Source organism: Cnephaeus nilssonii (genome assembly GCF_951640355.1).
Source record: "Cnephaeus nilssonii genome assembly, chromosome: 16".
NCBI lineage: Eukaryota > Metazoa > Chordata > Mammalia > Chiroptera > Vespertilionidae > Cnephaeus > Cnephaeus nilssonii.
In genome coordinates, this window is record NC_137087.1 from 39,940,113 (window position 1) to 39,955,875 (window position 15,763).

At 42.9% G+C, this 15,763-nt stretch overlaps 1 protein-coding gene across 2 annotated transcripts in view; it reads left to right on the top strand.

Annotated features, from left to right (window-relative positions):
- Nucleotides 1-885: 885 nt before the first annotated feature.
- The window catches only part of TBC1D12 (TBC1 domain family member 12), an 83,820-nt gene continuing 68,942 nt past the window's right edge, over nt 886-15,763 (top strand). For both annotated transcript variants that reach the window (XR_013814799.1, XM_079794349.1), the window contains exon 1: nt 886-1,947. Coding sequence is in view for 1 of the 2 variants with exons in the window: in XM_079794349.1 (XP_079650475.1) it covers nt 1,052-1,947 (896 nt within the window). In the remaining variant the exon portion in view is untranslated. The remainder of the gene's footprint in view (nt 1,948-15,763) is intronic.

The window sequence follows — 15,763 nt, forward strand, 5'->3', positions numbered from 1 at the left end:
CTTTCATTGACATACTTTTAGAATGAGTGGTCTATATTTGCTGCTTCATTTTATCCACAAGTAGTGCCTCTTTGATCCTTGCCAATACAACTTCTTTGTTTATGCTGAAATGACACTTTTGAGTCTCTGCTGTACCTCCATCTTTATTCTTTCTTCCTTAGATGCTGTCACTCATTATGCAGATGACTTCAATTTGCATGTCCATCTAAGTTCTAGCTCAAGTTTTAGACTTCTAACTAGATGCTGGATAGTCTGTGTCTTTTACTTTACCAGATATATTTCCCCTATTAATAAACTTTTTCCAATTCCTATTTCTTCAGACCACATCAGTTTCCATCTCAAAAGGTTTTGTAGTAATTGCTGGTTCCTCCCTCTACTTAAACACACTTCATTTCCACTCAGTGATTATCACCCCATTTTAATCCGTTTTCACAGGGTGCTGGAATTATTTCAATAGTCCCTCTCTGCCTACTTCCTCTCCCTCCTTGAGTGATAAAGGAAATCTTTCAGGAAAGCGATGCAATGAAGCGTGGTGCTAGATAAGATAACGTCAGTAGTATTTGGGAAGATGAAGCCCTAAATTGTGGCAATGGTGATGGAGAAGATGGATGTAAAAGGGTAATTAGAGCTGGAAGGATCTAACACCTTGTAGTCTCCTATAAATTAAGTACGTCGAGTGAATTTTTGCTAAGCGAGTCATACCCGTGCTCCTGTAAGAACTGTCAGACTCGGAGCGGACCAACCAACCTCCACCATCCAGATGGCGGATCCCAGATTGGCCGCCCGAGTGTTAGGGATAGGGCCTCTCTAGCTGGCGTCTCTATGGTTCGCGGAATCTCCCGGTCCGGGCTTGACCGGTCCGGCTTTTGCGCGTGCGCACACCCAGGCACTGGCCGCCCTCCCGCAACTGCCCGAACCCCGGGTGGGAGGGGTGGGCCTGGGAAGGTTGCGGCGGCGGCCGCCGCGGCCCCGGCACCTAGGGCTGTACCCGGGCCGAGCCTGCGCCGGGGACTCTTCCGCCGCCTCCTCGGGCGGCGCTCACCCGGCCCAGATGGTGGGTCCGGAGGATGCCGGAGCCTGCTCGGGAAGGAACCCCAAGTTACTCCCCGTGCCGGCGCCCGAGTCGGCGGGCCAGGACGGGAAGATGATCCGGGCCACGGGCGGCTTTGGCGGAGGCGTCGGCGCTGTGGAGCCGCCGGAGGAGGGGGAGGAGGAGGAGGAAACGCCGCCTCAGCAGCTCCTTCGGCGTTACCTCGCGGCGGCCGGGGGGCAGCTGGAGCCCGGGCTGTGCTCCTGTCCGCTCCCCGCCGGCCAGTGCCGCGCTCCCGCGCCCTCGGCAGCCCCGCACCAAGCCCCGGGCTCCAAGCACCGAGGCGCGGAGGCGGCGGATGCCAGCGCGCCGCGGCACGGAGGCATGACCAACGGGGACTCGGGCTTTCTGCCGGGCCGGGACTGTCGCGACCTGCAGGAGGCTCGCGGGCTGGCGCGCGCCGGCGGTCGGGATCCACGCCACCACCGCCTCCCCCTGGAGGGGCCCGGCGACGAGGGCACGGACGCTGCGGGCCGCCGGTCCGACTGGGCCACACCGCTCGAGGACCCGCTGCGGAGCTGCTGCCTGGCGGCGGCGGCGGACAGCCCGGCCAGCGGCGGCAGCAGCAGCGAGGACTCGGAGCAGCCGGGAGCCGGAGCGGGGGGTCCCGAGGAAGGCGCGTCCCCCGCCACCTCGGCCGAGAGGACTAGAGGGGGCGCAGGCGCGGAGCCGCGCTCCGGCTTCTCCGACGTCCACCTGAGCTCGCGGAACACGTTCGAGGTGAGCCGCCGCCAGAGCGCCCGTGACCACCTGCCCCCGGCGGGGCCGCCGGGGCCCTCGTCCGTCGCGGAGCAGGGCCCCGCGGGGACCTCGGCCCGGGCTCGACGGAGCGGCGGCTTCGCCGACTTCTTTGCCAGGTACAGCGCTGGCTGCGCGGGGCTCGGGGCGTGTTCGGGCCGGGCCGCGTGCTGGCCGAGCGCGGCTGGGGGCCGCCTCCGCGCGGGCTCTCGCTGGCGCCCGGACTGCGCTTTGATTTGTCACCGGGGAAGGGGAACTGGGTCTGCATTGTGCTGTCTGTCCCCGTGAGCTCCGGGGAGCGGACCTTTCTGTGCCCCTGTGGCCCGGAGGCTGGCTGTACCTGCCGTTCACACCTGGTTTTTGGTATTCGGTACCTGCCAGCCTGGTAGTGCCCAATCTACAGTTTTGCCTCTTCTGGGAAAGCAGACAGCCTACTCCGTCCCCCCAATTTTTTTTTTTTTAATCGTACTACAAGGAATAGGATGTGGGGGAAGAGGGGCAGTGTGTGTAGGTTTGTGATTGTGATAGAGAAAGAGAAATCATTTTGCACAGCTGCCTACGTGGAATCAAATCCATTCAAATAGTTTGGGAATTCTTGAAATTAGAAGAGGTTGTATTTCACAGTGCTTAACCGTCTCCCCCCCCCCCCCCCACACACACCCCAGTGGCCTTTATTCAAATGCAGTTTGGTGTTTAGAATTTGATCCCAGCCTAAGCCAAATTACGATGTCAGTTTAATCTAGAAAATCCCTCTTCTCTGCTTCTGTCAGATAGCCCTCCACTTTTTTTCAGCAATTTCATTTTAAGTTTTTACGGTATTATTTATGTCATTTGACCTGCTTTTCTTGAAATTAAATTATGGTCCTGGACATTCCAGATTTCAGAATGGTGCCTTGTTGGTTTGCCAGGGATAAGTAAATAATCAAAAAGTACCCATCTTAATGCACATCAGTGAAGAGCAAAAGCAATCTCCCTTGAGTTAGATTTTGACCCGCTTTTTTTTTTTAATCTATAAGCAAATGGGATAGTATTCCCAATTTGTAAAACCCTCTCTTTCAGAGTTCTCTCTCCTGTGTTTTTGTTCCTTTTTCAGGGATCTTCACAAACAGCAGAAATAAACAAATTCTACAGCTCAAGTTTAGAGGATTATACAATTAGTGTGCATTGTAGACACAGTCACAATTTTCTGATTGTAATTAATATTTCTTATTCTTTTTTCTATTTTATTATCCCTTATTTTCCCGGCTTGTATAAATTTACAAATAAGTTATAAAGTTGTTTAAATCAAGATTGGGAAATCCTAATTTTTTGTTACTCATAGGACAAAATATATAGAGTAGTAAGATCTGCATTTGTGCCTGTAGTTGCAAAAATATAGGGTACTTAAAGCTTGCCTTGACAGGTTTGGCTCGGTGGATGGAGCGTCGGCCTGCGGACTCAGGGGTCCCAGGTTCGATTCCGGTCAGGGCCGTGTGCCTTGGTTGGGGGCACATCCCCAGTGGGGGGTGTGCAGGAAGCAGCTGATTGATGTTTCTCTCTCATCAATGTTTCTGGCTCTCTCTTCCTCTCCCTTTCTCTCTGTAAAAAATCAATAAAATATATTTAAATATATATATATATATATATATATATATATATATATATATATATATATATATTTTTAAAGCTTGTAGTGGCAGAATTTTAAAAACTCTCTAGATGAGTTAAGTGTATATATTTGTGACCTTGTGTGGCCTTTATGTGTTTATTGATCATGTTTTGATGTCAGGTGTCAGGTAATTTTAGACCTGGGAGGGACTTTGGAGATCACTAATTCAACCATTGTACCCACAGTACTTGCTCAACACCACCCATTGGGAATAGAGATGGTTTGGACAATGGTTATGATCTTTAACTTGGAGGTGGAGTACAAGCTAGTGGGGATTATGCATTGCAATTAATGAATAATAAGGCACATCTATTATAAAAGGCTTTCATATTGTTAACTGTAGGCAGGACTTTTGATATAATTTTTAAATTTTTCTTTATCCTCTAGGTTAATAGGATTTTAATTAATGTAGCTAGTTGACATTCATATGGCCACACTAATCATGTGTATCAGACCACTGGGTTTGAAGTTAGAAAACTTAGTACCCTGAAGTTAATTTCTTTAAGCCTCATTTTTCTTAATTGCAATCTGTGAAGATTCTAGGTGTCATTGCGTCCTTTATATAACATTAATGGGAAAGGAGAGTGTCAGACAGGCACAGTTTTTCTCCTAGTGTTTGGCCAAAACCTTAACTGGATTCTGAACACATTAAAGGCAGAGACTATGACATTCATCTCTGAATCTATAATACCTAGTGCTGGTATAAAGAACCCCACTCAGGTTGTGTTGAATTGGCAACTTGCATGGACTCTCCCTCTACTGTTCTATAAGTACTAATTTGTACCTAGTAATTTTGAACAATCTTCCATCCCCAGGCAGAATAATCAGAAATTTTCCTTGTTCCTGCAACCTAAGAGGCTTTTTTCTTCCTGTGCACAGGTATCATTCTCAACTCTGAAGCTCTGAAGCCCTTTGGGGACATCTTGTTCTAGGATGTATTCTTATTCTTAGGTGCAACCCTTACCCTTACTTCATTTTTTGATGAGGAAGCTCACTGTCTAAATAAGGTAGTTTAGTTAGCTACTGGCAGATCTGGGATTATAAACCAGGAAACCAGGATTCCTAGTTTTCAGTTCAGGTTTACATTCCATCACAACTGCTGTTCACCTGGGGCTCTTTTCTCTCCCACCTGATTATCTTCCATCTTTTCCTTCTTCCTGCTTTCTCTCTTTCCTGTAACAGAAATACTTCTAAAGAATAGCTCAGGTTTGTTTTACCTTAGTAAAGGGGAACATTTTACAGCAATATATCTATTACTAGAAAGTTATGTTCCGTTAGATACATCATTGGCAGGAGCTTCATTGACTGGGGCAGAAATGTTATGGGAAAGGAAGGAATTTGGTTCAGGATGGGACCACGGTCATGACCTCCTGCTTCCTCTCCCTTCCAGATGAGGTGTATTGTAGTTCTTTCCTTCTTGGGGGCTTGCCTCAGCTTCACATGGGCATCTCTGTGTTTATTGTGACTTGACAGTGGGAGACCTAGAAGTAACATTCCTTCTGATCCTTAGCCCTTTCCTGTCTATAAAAGTTTTGAAATGCTAGGTAGGCACTACTACCCCCACTGTCATCATCTCATCAGTGAGGAGGAGATAAAAACTTAAAAAAAAATCTTTTCCCTGTGTCTGACTCCCATCCCAACTCCTTCCCTGAGATTCAGTATTTTCTTAAAAAAAAAATAAAAAAAAAAATAATAATAAACAAAACAACCAACCACAAAACACTATAGGGAATAGGGACTTACACTAAACCGTGGGAAGTCCAGCATTAGTTCAAGGAATTCAGTCATGGTTTTAAGGTGGATGGTTAGAGATATGATAATCCTATCTAATAAAGAGGAAATATGCAAATTGACATCACACCGTCACAAAGATGGTGGCACCCATAGCCACAAGATGGAGGCGCCCAATCTCCTCAGCCCTGCTGGAGTCCCCAGTCATTTCAGCCCCAACGGGGGGTTGGCAGGCATACAGTGCGGCCGGACCCACCTTCAGGCAGGTCCAGCCGCTCCTTGTGCCTGCCACTGGATTCCCACAGTCCTTTCAGCCCAGCCCAGAGGGCAGCAGGCGCACGGTGGGGCAGGGCCGGCCCACGGCGCAGGCAAGTCTCGGATGGCGGCTGCCCAGCCGCCCAGGGGCGCCTGAGGCTCAGGTAACCAGGGCCAGCTGAGGCTTGCGCTGCTGGCAGTGGCAGCAGTAGAGGTGTGTTGGGGCATCACCTTCCCCTGATCACTGGGTCGCCTCCCGCCCCTGAGGGCTCCTGGACTGTGAGAGGGGGCAGGCCGGGCTGAGGGACCCTCCCCCTCGCCCCCAGTGCATGAATTTTCATGCACTTGGGCCTCTAATATGAATATAAATATGGTAGAATGGTTTTGGGAAACTCCAATTTTTGTGGGACTAAGATAATTTTAAGAGCTCGAACATATCATTTTGAAATGTTAAAGTGTTCATATTTTAACATTATACCCCAGTAAGCAAAGCAGACTATTCCTCCAATATTAACTTGGAGTTAGTTGTTGTTCAGTAGAAATTTTCTGTATTACTCAAAATGGACATAGATTTTTTAAAAATATTTTTTATTTTAGAATAGTTTTAGATTTGCAGAAAAGTTACACAGATATTACATACAGAAGTTCTCCCATACTGCTCACCCTGTTCCCATATTGTCAACATCATATTACTGTAGTACATTTGTCACAACTTAGAAAGCAACATCTGTACACTAAGTCCTCACTTAACATCTTCAATAGGTTGCAAAACTTTAAGTGAAATGGTGCATAACAAAACCAATTTTACTCTAGGTTAATTGATATAAACAAGAGTTAAGGTCCTACAGTATCTTGGCATCTCATCAGTGTTATAATGAAACAATGTTATTCAAGGACCTGCTGTATATTCTGTTACTTAAACCTCACACTTTATTTGGCATGGGGTTATTGACTAAAGGGTTTTTATTTGGGGAGCAGTTGTGTTTTACTGTAAAGTCAAAAATGTTTAAAGTAGAAGGAACTTCAGGGATCACTTTATGCATTGTTTAATACTCTATGGAAAACCGACAGTGCTGTTGCCAATGAAATATTTTATTTGCTAGCAGCTCTAATTTTTTTCTTTAGAAAATGCTAGATTTTTTTTCTTCTACTTCTTTGGAATGGGAGAGGGTACGGGGGATGAGAGGTGTAGTAAGTAAATTCTAATTAATGAACTAGAATTTGAGGCTTGAACTTTATGACCATGAGTTATTTCTCAAAGGTGGCCAGTGCTTGACTTTGGTGAACTAGTAGTGCAATAGTTCTTATTCTTAGCCTTTGTTAAACTTCAAAATCTCCTAAAAGCACATTTTAAAAAAATTAGATTCTCCAGAATCCACAACCTCTACCTAGTCGAATTCAGGGTACTTTCTTTTGGCAGGTGACATCTTCAAACTACAGGAGATTGTAGTGGTTAAAAATTCTAGTTATGAAGTTAGATAAGTGCCTGGGTTTAAATTCGATTACTAGTTGTGTAATTATGGACATGTTACTTGACCTCTCTGGACCGTAAGCAACTCCTCCATAAAATGGGGATGATAGTGATACCTACCACATGGGATTGTCATGAAGGTTAAATGAGGTAATATTCTAAGTGCTTTGTATTTATTATATGGCATATAGTGAGGATTCAAATGTCATTATTTAAACTACAGCAAGACCACCACTGTCCCTTCCCCAATCCCATCGCTAAATCCACTGGTTTTAAGAAAGGAAGAGACGAATGAATTTTATGTATACTACCTGAAGAAACATTACACAATTTGTGTAGTAGATTTTAAACATAAGTTTTATTTTGGATTAGATGGGTGTTAAAATGGACTCTAGTGTAGTGATATAAAATTTCCAGAAGTCTTGAAGCTTTGACTAAAACAAATTTGAGAAGGAACTAAAAGGAGGGGATGTTGAGAAAAATTAAACTATTTGTATCTTTTATTGTTTTAAGGACCTTTCTTAGACAGGCAAAGCCAATTTTTAAGTTTAAGTTCATGAAATGTTTAACTTGGCTTACTCATACATTTCATACTTAGTATGTTGTGGTAGGAAAGTTTTGGGGGGAAATGGAAACATTTGGAGCTTTTGAGGTGATCCATCTGTTAGCCATCTCTAATGTATTACTCAGAAAGGGAAAGTCATTCCCTTTGGAGGCTATTTTTCCTAGGAACTCCGTTAGCTACAGTAAGCATTGTCCCCAGGTAGTTCTAGTTAATAGTTGCTTGGACCCTACTCCAGTAATTCTTAAACTTTAGTGTTTTAAATAGGGGGAGTAAGGGGCAGGTTAGAAATGCAGATGCCTTGAGCCCCCCATCTCCTTTGATTGAGTACATCTTGGGTGGGGTCCAGCAGGAATCCAAATATGTACCAAGTAGTACTTCCAAGTGATTCTGATACAGGTGGTTCCCAGACTATAATTACTGAAATAATTGTTGATAGGCAGGTCTCCTGAGGTAATTACTGAAAGAAGTTACAGCATATATTTATATCTCAAATTGCTTTGTTTATTTAAAATTGGGTCATTGTTATGTACAATGTAATTGATGAGTATAGAGATACAACAGAGAACAGATACAAATACAAATGTAGAAGTATTTTCCTAACCTTCACTAGTTGAGAATTTATCTCTGCCTAATTAAATCTGAGCTTCCTTTTTATTAGTAGGAAGGGTCTTTTACTTTCATTGTATGCTATTTAGATAGCCATGTTTGCTTGTTCTTTAACTTTAGCGCACAAAACTTCACTCAGGTCTCTTTAATGTGGAGTCATTTACCTCTCCTTATTTACAACTTAGCAAAAAGGGTGCTAATTTTCCTTCCTTCTGCTGCTAGTTATAATTCTTTTTCCATGCCTTTAAGAAAAACTCCTGCACATTACACATGGCTTATTCCCCTTTAGAATTTGCTGCTTCAGCCTTCCTTGCACTTATTTCTGTGGCCAAAAGGAAGAGAGGGAAACCCATGTGACTCTCTTGAGTTTTCAGCAGGCTCTCTCTTGAAATTAAGAGTTTACTTTAGGAAACCAAGCTACAAGTTATATACCTACTTAGAGCTAGTTTGACAGTGAACTTGGTAATGTGTTTAGATTACCTTTGAATTTTGCTGTTGACTTATCTTTTTTTTTAAATGTTTTTATTAATTTCAGAGAGAGAAAGGGAGAGGGAGAGAGAGACAGAAACATCAATGATGAGAGAATCATCGGTCTACTGCCTCCCACACACCCCCTACTGGGGATCAAGCCTGCAACCCCCCCCCTCCCACCCCCCTGCCTGTGCCCTGACTGGGAATCCAACTGTGACCTCCTTGTTCATAGGTCAATGCTCAACCACTTAACCACACCAGCCTGGAGGTTTCTTTTTAATTTGAATTTTATTTTGGGATACTTTTCTTGGTTAAAAAATATTTCATCTGCCTGTTTCTAATCATACACAGATTAAAACATTCTAAGTTTGGAACTGAACATGATAGTTTTGAAATCAAATTATGTGCTATTTTTTCATATTTTCCCAAATACTGTAATGTACAACTATCCATTATTTAGAATTTCCAAATCTGGTTTTCATCTAGATTATTGGTAGTCTTCTTATAGTCAAGTAGGTAAAATACTTTTCTGTTGTCCCAGGAAAAAGTTATTTAAAGACTACAACAGTTTAATCTTTTTGTTAAAAAACAACAACGAACATAATACCCTGGCCAGTGTTGGGTGTAGTACCATTCACCAAAAGGTCACCTGTTTTCATTCCCAGTCAGGGCACATACCCAGGTCTCAGATTTGGTCCTCAGTCAGGATTCATGCAGGAGGAACCAGATATATATATATATATATATATATATATATATATACATACATACATACACACACACACACACACACACACACACACACACACACACACACACAGCTTCCCCTCTAAAATCACTATATATATATAGCTTCCTCTCTAAAATCACTAAAAACAAGCATAAAGTGATCATGTTACCTGCTTTTGAAAAGCAGGACAGGAAATATAAAATAAAACTGAAGATAAATACTTTGTTTTTATACAATTCCAGGTAAGGTGGTAAGAAAGAAGATAAAATTGGAGAGTGTGGAGGTATGTAGAGGTATGGTTAGAGACAGGAGAAACTGTTAGAGAACGAGTTTGAAGAGGTTTGTACAGAGAGTGATTGTAGAGAATAATTGTTAGCTGGAATTTAGCTCTGTACTTTGGCCTGTGGGCTTCAGAGTATTACAGATTATCTCCATATTTATTTTTCTGCTTACCTCAGTGCCTTTGTGGATGTTTCTGGCAACCTCTTTCCTTTAAAGATATCTGCTCTGCCTCTCCCCTTTTAACTTCCCTAATGCCCTCATCCCCTCATGGCCTTTTAATAGGCTATATCGTGCAAGTGAAATGTTTTTTTTTTAATAACCAGTTGTATATAAGGTTTAATTTAGATTTAAAAGTTTAAGTTGTATGATAGATTCAGGTATTATTAAAAAATACATGTATCAAAGGGTAAAATAAATAAATATACAGTTTTAAAATAAATAAAATATACAGTTTTACCCAGTGTTTTCTTACTTGAGTTCCAGTGCTGAAAGAAAAATTTCTATTACAAGCACCATGCATGGTAAATCTAGTGAACAGAATTAAAATTTCTCACCCGTGAGGAAAAAAATAATTGTTCATTACTAGGAAGATATATTGTAAAAATTTAAGTTCTGAAGTAAGTTATTGAAGTTTTAAATTAGTAAAAAGGTCTCAATTGAGTAAGTCTGTGTTTTTGAGGAGTGTTAAAATTTAAGTTGTTTGTTTTTTAAAATAATCATTGGGTGTTATTTGGAAAACAAAGGATTTGTTGTGATTCAGAATTGGGTGTTGATCACCAAAATCTGTTAAATAAAGACTAATAAAATAAAGCTTTTGATGGATAAATTATTATATAACATAACTGGCACAACAATTGAACATATAACCAGAGGATGATGCCCACCTTTGTGATATACTCCCAGAAGCCTATTATTACAGTCAAGAATAGTAGAACAGTGGTTGACTTTTAATATTGGGCATACTAATAAAACAGCAGAGAATTATACTGCCTGAAGGAAAAATTTAGAGGATAATCACTATAAAACTTACTTGAATAAAATAATTCTTGAATAAAATAATAACTAGGTACATGTTTTAATGAGGAGATAAGTTTGTTTTGCTCTTATATGAAACCACCAAAATACATTTTTTAAATTTAGTTGTCCATTTGATGGAAACATCATAACTACCTGTAGAAAAAAAAAGCCAATTGCCTTGGTTGAAAAGAAGGATTTCAACTTTGCTCTGGAATATAGCATCTATCATAGATTGTATCATATGTTCTATCATCAGTTCAGGAAGTACTTCTAGGTTAGGCTTGCACAAAATGTCAACAAAACAAAACAACAAAGTAACAACAACCGCAGAGCTAAGTTTCTGCCTCTTTACTCTTAGTTTTTAGGCACCTGATGGGTGTTATTGTTTAGCCTCTACTTGAATTCTTTCACCAACAAGGAGCTCAATTTCCCTAAGACAGTGTTATTAATCGTTAGAAGGTTCTTTATGTGGAAGCACAGTGTAGCTCTGTAATATTCCTGGTCCTAATTTTGCCTTGTAGAGCCACAAAGAATGTCAGGTCTTTTTCATATTTTCCCTTCAGAAATTTAAAGATTGCTACTGAGCCTTTTTGGTTTTGTTTTTGGATCCTCCTAGCTAACCATCCATATACAGTTCTTATGAGTTAGTTTGCAATTTTCTTTTTTTAAAAAAAAATATATATTTTATTGATTTTTTACAGAGAGTAAGGGAGAGGGATAGAGTTAGAAACATCGATGAGAGAGAGACATCGATCAGCTGCCTCCTGCACACCCCCCACTGGGGATGTGCCCGCAACCAAGGTACATGCCCTTGACCAGAATCGAACCTGGGACCCTCCAGTCCGCAGGCCGATGCTCTATCCACTGAACCAATCCGGTTTTGGCAAGTTTGCAATTTTCTTACCATTTATTCATTCACAATGTTGTTGAGCCTTATATAAATGAAGCACTAAGGAAATTAGATAAACAGGATATTAATAAACTCAAGATGGAGGAGTCATATAAATCAATACTTACAATATTACCTGATTAGTGTTGTAAAAGAAGCTATAAGGATGCAGCAGTAGCATTGAAGAAGGAGTGATTAACTTCGGGGTGGAAGTTAGGGAACTCTTCACGGAGATTAAACATGAAGGCTAAATCTTTTACTAATGAGGGGTTTGCATTGGAATGAGGCTGAGGCCAGTACAAGCACATAACACAGCATATGCAGAATTAATTTGTGAAATGGCACAGCACTTTTGGGACTGCAGATGCTCATTAATATGACTGTCTGGAATATAGCATCTATCATAGATTGTGAGGTATAGTGTCAAAAACTGAGGCATAAAGGTTAAGGCTAAATTATGGAATTTGTGTGACAGAACTATAAGCAATTTGAATGGATTCTATAAGGTGTGGCAGTGCATAGGACTGTTGATGGCTTTTTAAAATATATATTTTTATTTATTTCAGAGAGGAAGGGAGAAAGATGGAAACATCAGTGATGAGAGAGAATCATTGATCAGCTGCCTCCTGTATGCCCCTTACTGGGGACTGAGCCCGGAACCCCGGCGTGTGCCCTGACCAGGAATAGAACTTTGACCTCCTGGTTCATAGGTCAACCCTCAACCACTGAGCCACATCTGCTGGGCCCGTGAATAGGTTTTTAAAGCATGAGCAACATGCTTTGAATTGTGTTTTAGAACAGTCACTCTTTTTTTAATTGTTTTTTATTTTGTTTGTTTTGTTAATCCTCGTCCGAGGATATTTTTCTATTGATTTCTGGGGAGAGTGGAAGAAAGAGGGAAAGACAGGGAGAAACATCGATGTGAGAGACATCGGTTGGTTGCCTCCTGCACGCACCCCGACCAAGGCTTGGGTCAGGGAAGAGCCTGCAACCAAGGTACATGCCCTTGACTGGAATCAAACTGGGATCCTTTGGTCTGCAGGCCGATGCTCTATCCACTGAGCCAAACCTTCCAGAGCTAGAACAGTCACTCTTGTAGCATTGTGGCACATGATTTGGGACTTGAAAAACTGGGGCTTGGATACATGTGTAGTATTTTTTAAAAAAAATATGTATATATATATAATTTATTTCAGAGAGGAAAGGAAAGGGGGAGAGAGATAGAAACATCAATGATGAGAGAGAATCATTGATCGGCTGCCTCCTACACACCCCTACTAGGGATGGAGCTTGAAACCCAGGCATGTGCCCTTGACAAGAATGGAACCCGAGACCCTTCAGTCTGCAGACCAGCACTCTATCCACTGAGCCAAATTAGCTAGGGCCATGTGTGGTATTTTTTTAAAAAATATATTTTATTGATTTCTTACAGAGAGGAAGAGAGAGGGATAGAGAGTTAGAAACATCGATGAGAGAGAAACATTGATCAGCTGCCTCCTGTACCCCCCCCCCCCCCCCCCACTGGGGATGTGCCTGCAACCAAGGTACATGCCCTTGACTGGAATTGAACCTGGGACCCTTCAGTCCGCAGGCTGACACTCTATCCACTGAGCCAAACTGGTTAGGGCATGTGTGGTATTTTTTGAGTGCTTGTCAGACTCTTTATTAGAATGTAATATCTAGATAATTGATTTAAATAACATTAAATTTAGTCCCTGCCTGGAAGTATAACTAACAATTCAAATAACATGGATATACCAGTAACCTTTTTGTGAAGCTTTAATGAAGTTAAACTTTGAATCTGATTTTTGTTTTGAGGAAAGTGCGAACATGTGAAAATGGAGAGTCACCTGAAAAATTATGTCCACTATGTTTTGTGAAGAATTTGATGAGGGAGAAAAGAGTCAGAATGGCTGTTAGGCTAGTTGTTTTGCTGTCATGGATCAGAAAACCCTGAAAGTGTAAAATTGTGAAATCAAGTCTTTACATCCAATGCACAAGTTCTGTACATTGCTTTGTAAAAGTGGATGGTGGCAGTATACCCTTCAGCCATTTTTGAGGATTGAATGAGGTAAAGACAAAGTATTTGATTTCCGTAATTACTTGTATGTATATATGTCCGTTCTAGTAAGATGCAAACTCCCTGGAGATGGGGCACATATCTTTTTTTGTCTCTGCATAGAGACATAGAGCCTAATACATAATAGGGATACACAAATTTATTGGATTAAAAACTTTTTTTAAAGGAACCAGAATTTATATAGCCAAATGATTGCACCTTTTGAAGTTGGTCCCTTTTGGAGGCTCTCTATTTGTTACTTTAATGTTGTCATTTCTCAAAGTATGTTTGGTATCTGTCTTTGGGAGATGTTTCTGTAGGCATAAATGGAAAAGTATTCACACATGTGGTTAATTTTCTTCATCATCTTCAGTCAGTATCTTACCTTTATTCCCCACCTTTCTCTTAGGGTTAGACGATAACTTACATCCTGGTGACTGGAATATTTTGCTCATATTTTGCATATTGTTCCTTGTTACTGTTTTTGTTCTTTTCCTAAAAGTTCTTTCCTATATTTTCCCTCTTTTTCTGGTGCTTTCTATCTTCCCTCTGAATATGTTAGATACTATACTGGGCTTAGAGCAATGGATATTCTCTTGATGAAGCATTGGATAGATGGTGTAAATAGTATCCAGCACAAAATCAAGAATCCTATATAATAAGAGGCTAAAATGCAAATAGACCGAATGGTGGAACAACTGGAACAACCGAACAACTGAACAACTGGCTGCTATGATATGCGCAGACCACGAGGGGGCGTGTGCGGAACATGGCGGGCGATGGCCAAGGTGGGATGGTGGAGCAGGTGAGCAGGGGCACCCAGACCAAGGCGGGGTGCCGGTCACTGCCATTGGGGCAAGCCTCTGGTGGTTACTGAAAAATTCTTTGCTCCCGTGTGGTGTGCTGTGGTCCCACCCGGCACTCGCACCAGCTGCAGGTGCCAGAGCCGCCGCACGCACCCACTGCCTGTGCCCGGTGCAGGTCCCGATCACTCGGTTCCATCAGCAGGTGTGAGTGGCGGTCACTGGCCCTAATCATCCCTGAGGGCTTCTCCACCTCCCCCTGGTCTTGAGGGGCGATCAGGGCAGCAGCTGCCACTCGCACCTGCTGACAGCACCAGCCCTGTTTGCACCTGCTGCTGGCACCGCCCCCAATCGCTACGCGCCATCAGCAGGTGCAAGCGCTGTCAGTGCGTGGGAGCGGCGGCGGGAGTGGGGCTTCAGGCAGATGGGACCAGGGGCTGTGTCGGGAGGGTCTGAGACCCGCCCCTGTGCCTACTGCAGCCTCGCTGCCCACAGTTCTTTTTCAAGGTGCATGAATTCGCGCACTGGGCCCATCTATACTAATAAAAGGGTAATATGCTAATTAGACCCGGTGACCAGACATCTTCTGGACGTCCGACTTCCTTCTGGACAGTTAGGGGGCGACCAGGCTGGCAGGGGGGCAGTTAGGGGGTGACCAGGCCAGCAGGGGGGCAGTTGGAGGGCGGCCAGTCAGGCCAGCAAGGAGCAGTTGGGAGGGGGCCAGGCAGGCAGGCAAGTGTTTAGGAGCCAACGGTCCCAGATTGCGAGAGGGATGTCTGACTGCTGGTGCGGGATCGGGCCTAAACCGGCAGTCGGACATCCCCCAAGGGGTCCCTGATTGGAGAGGGTGCAGGCTGGTCTGAGGGACCGCCACCACCACCCCACCCCCCCGTGCACGAATTTCATGCACTGGGCCTCTCGCATTTTTATAATTTTTCTTTTTCTTAATTATATTTAGTTTTGTCCTCTTCTGCAACAAAAGAATAAAAATATCTTAATCAGTAAGATAGTGCCTGAAATTTATTTGCTGTAACAAATAAGACATATCATAAGGTGACTTGCTGACATGAATCCAGGAGGAAGAAGAAAATAATTTATATTTTTGAACTGTTTAAATAATACCAAGAGGTCTTTTGGCAAATATGTATGATGAAAGAAATGGTTGTGGAAGTTCTTACATCTTGATTGTTCTGTGGAGGACATGAACAAGATAAGTGTGATTAGGAAGAAAAGGATCTGTGCAAGAGACCTGGCTCAAACACTAGTTAGTGGTGTGACCTTGGCAAGTGGCTCATGAACCTTTCTGGGGGTAAGGGGGGCACATTAACTCCTTGGAGAATTTGATGAAAGCTCTAGATAGCTGCCCAAGAAAAATTTTCATAAGCAGTGTTTATTTCAAATGGTACGT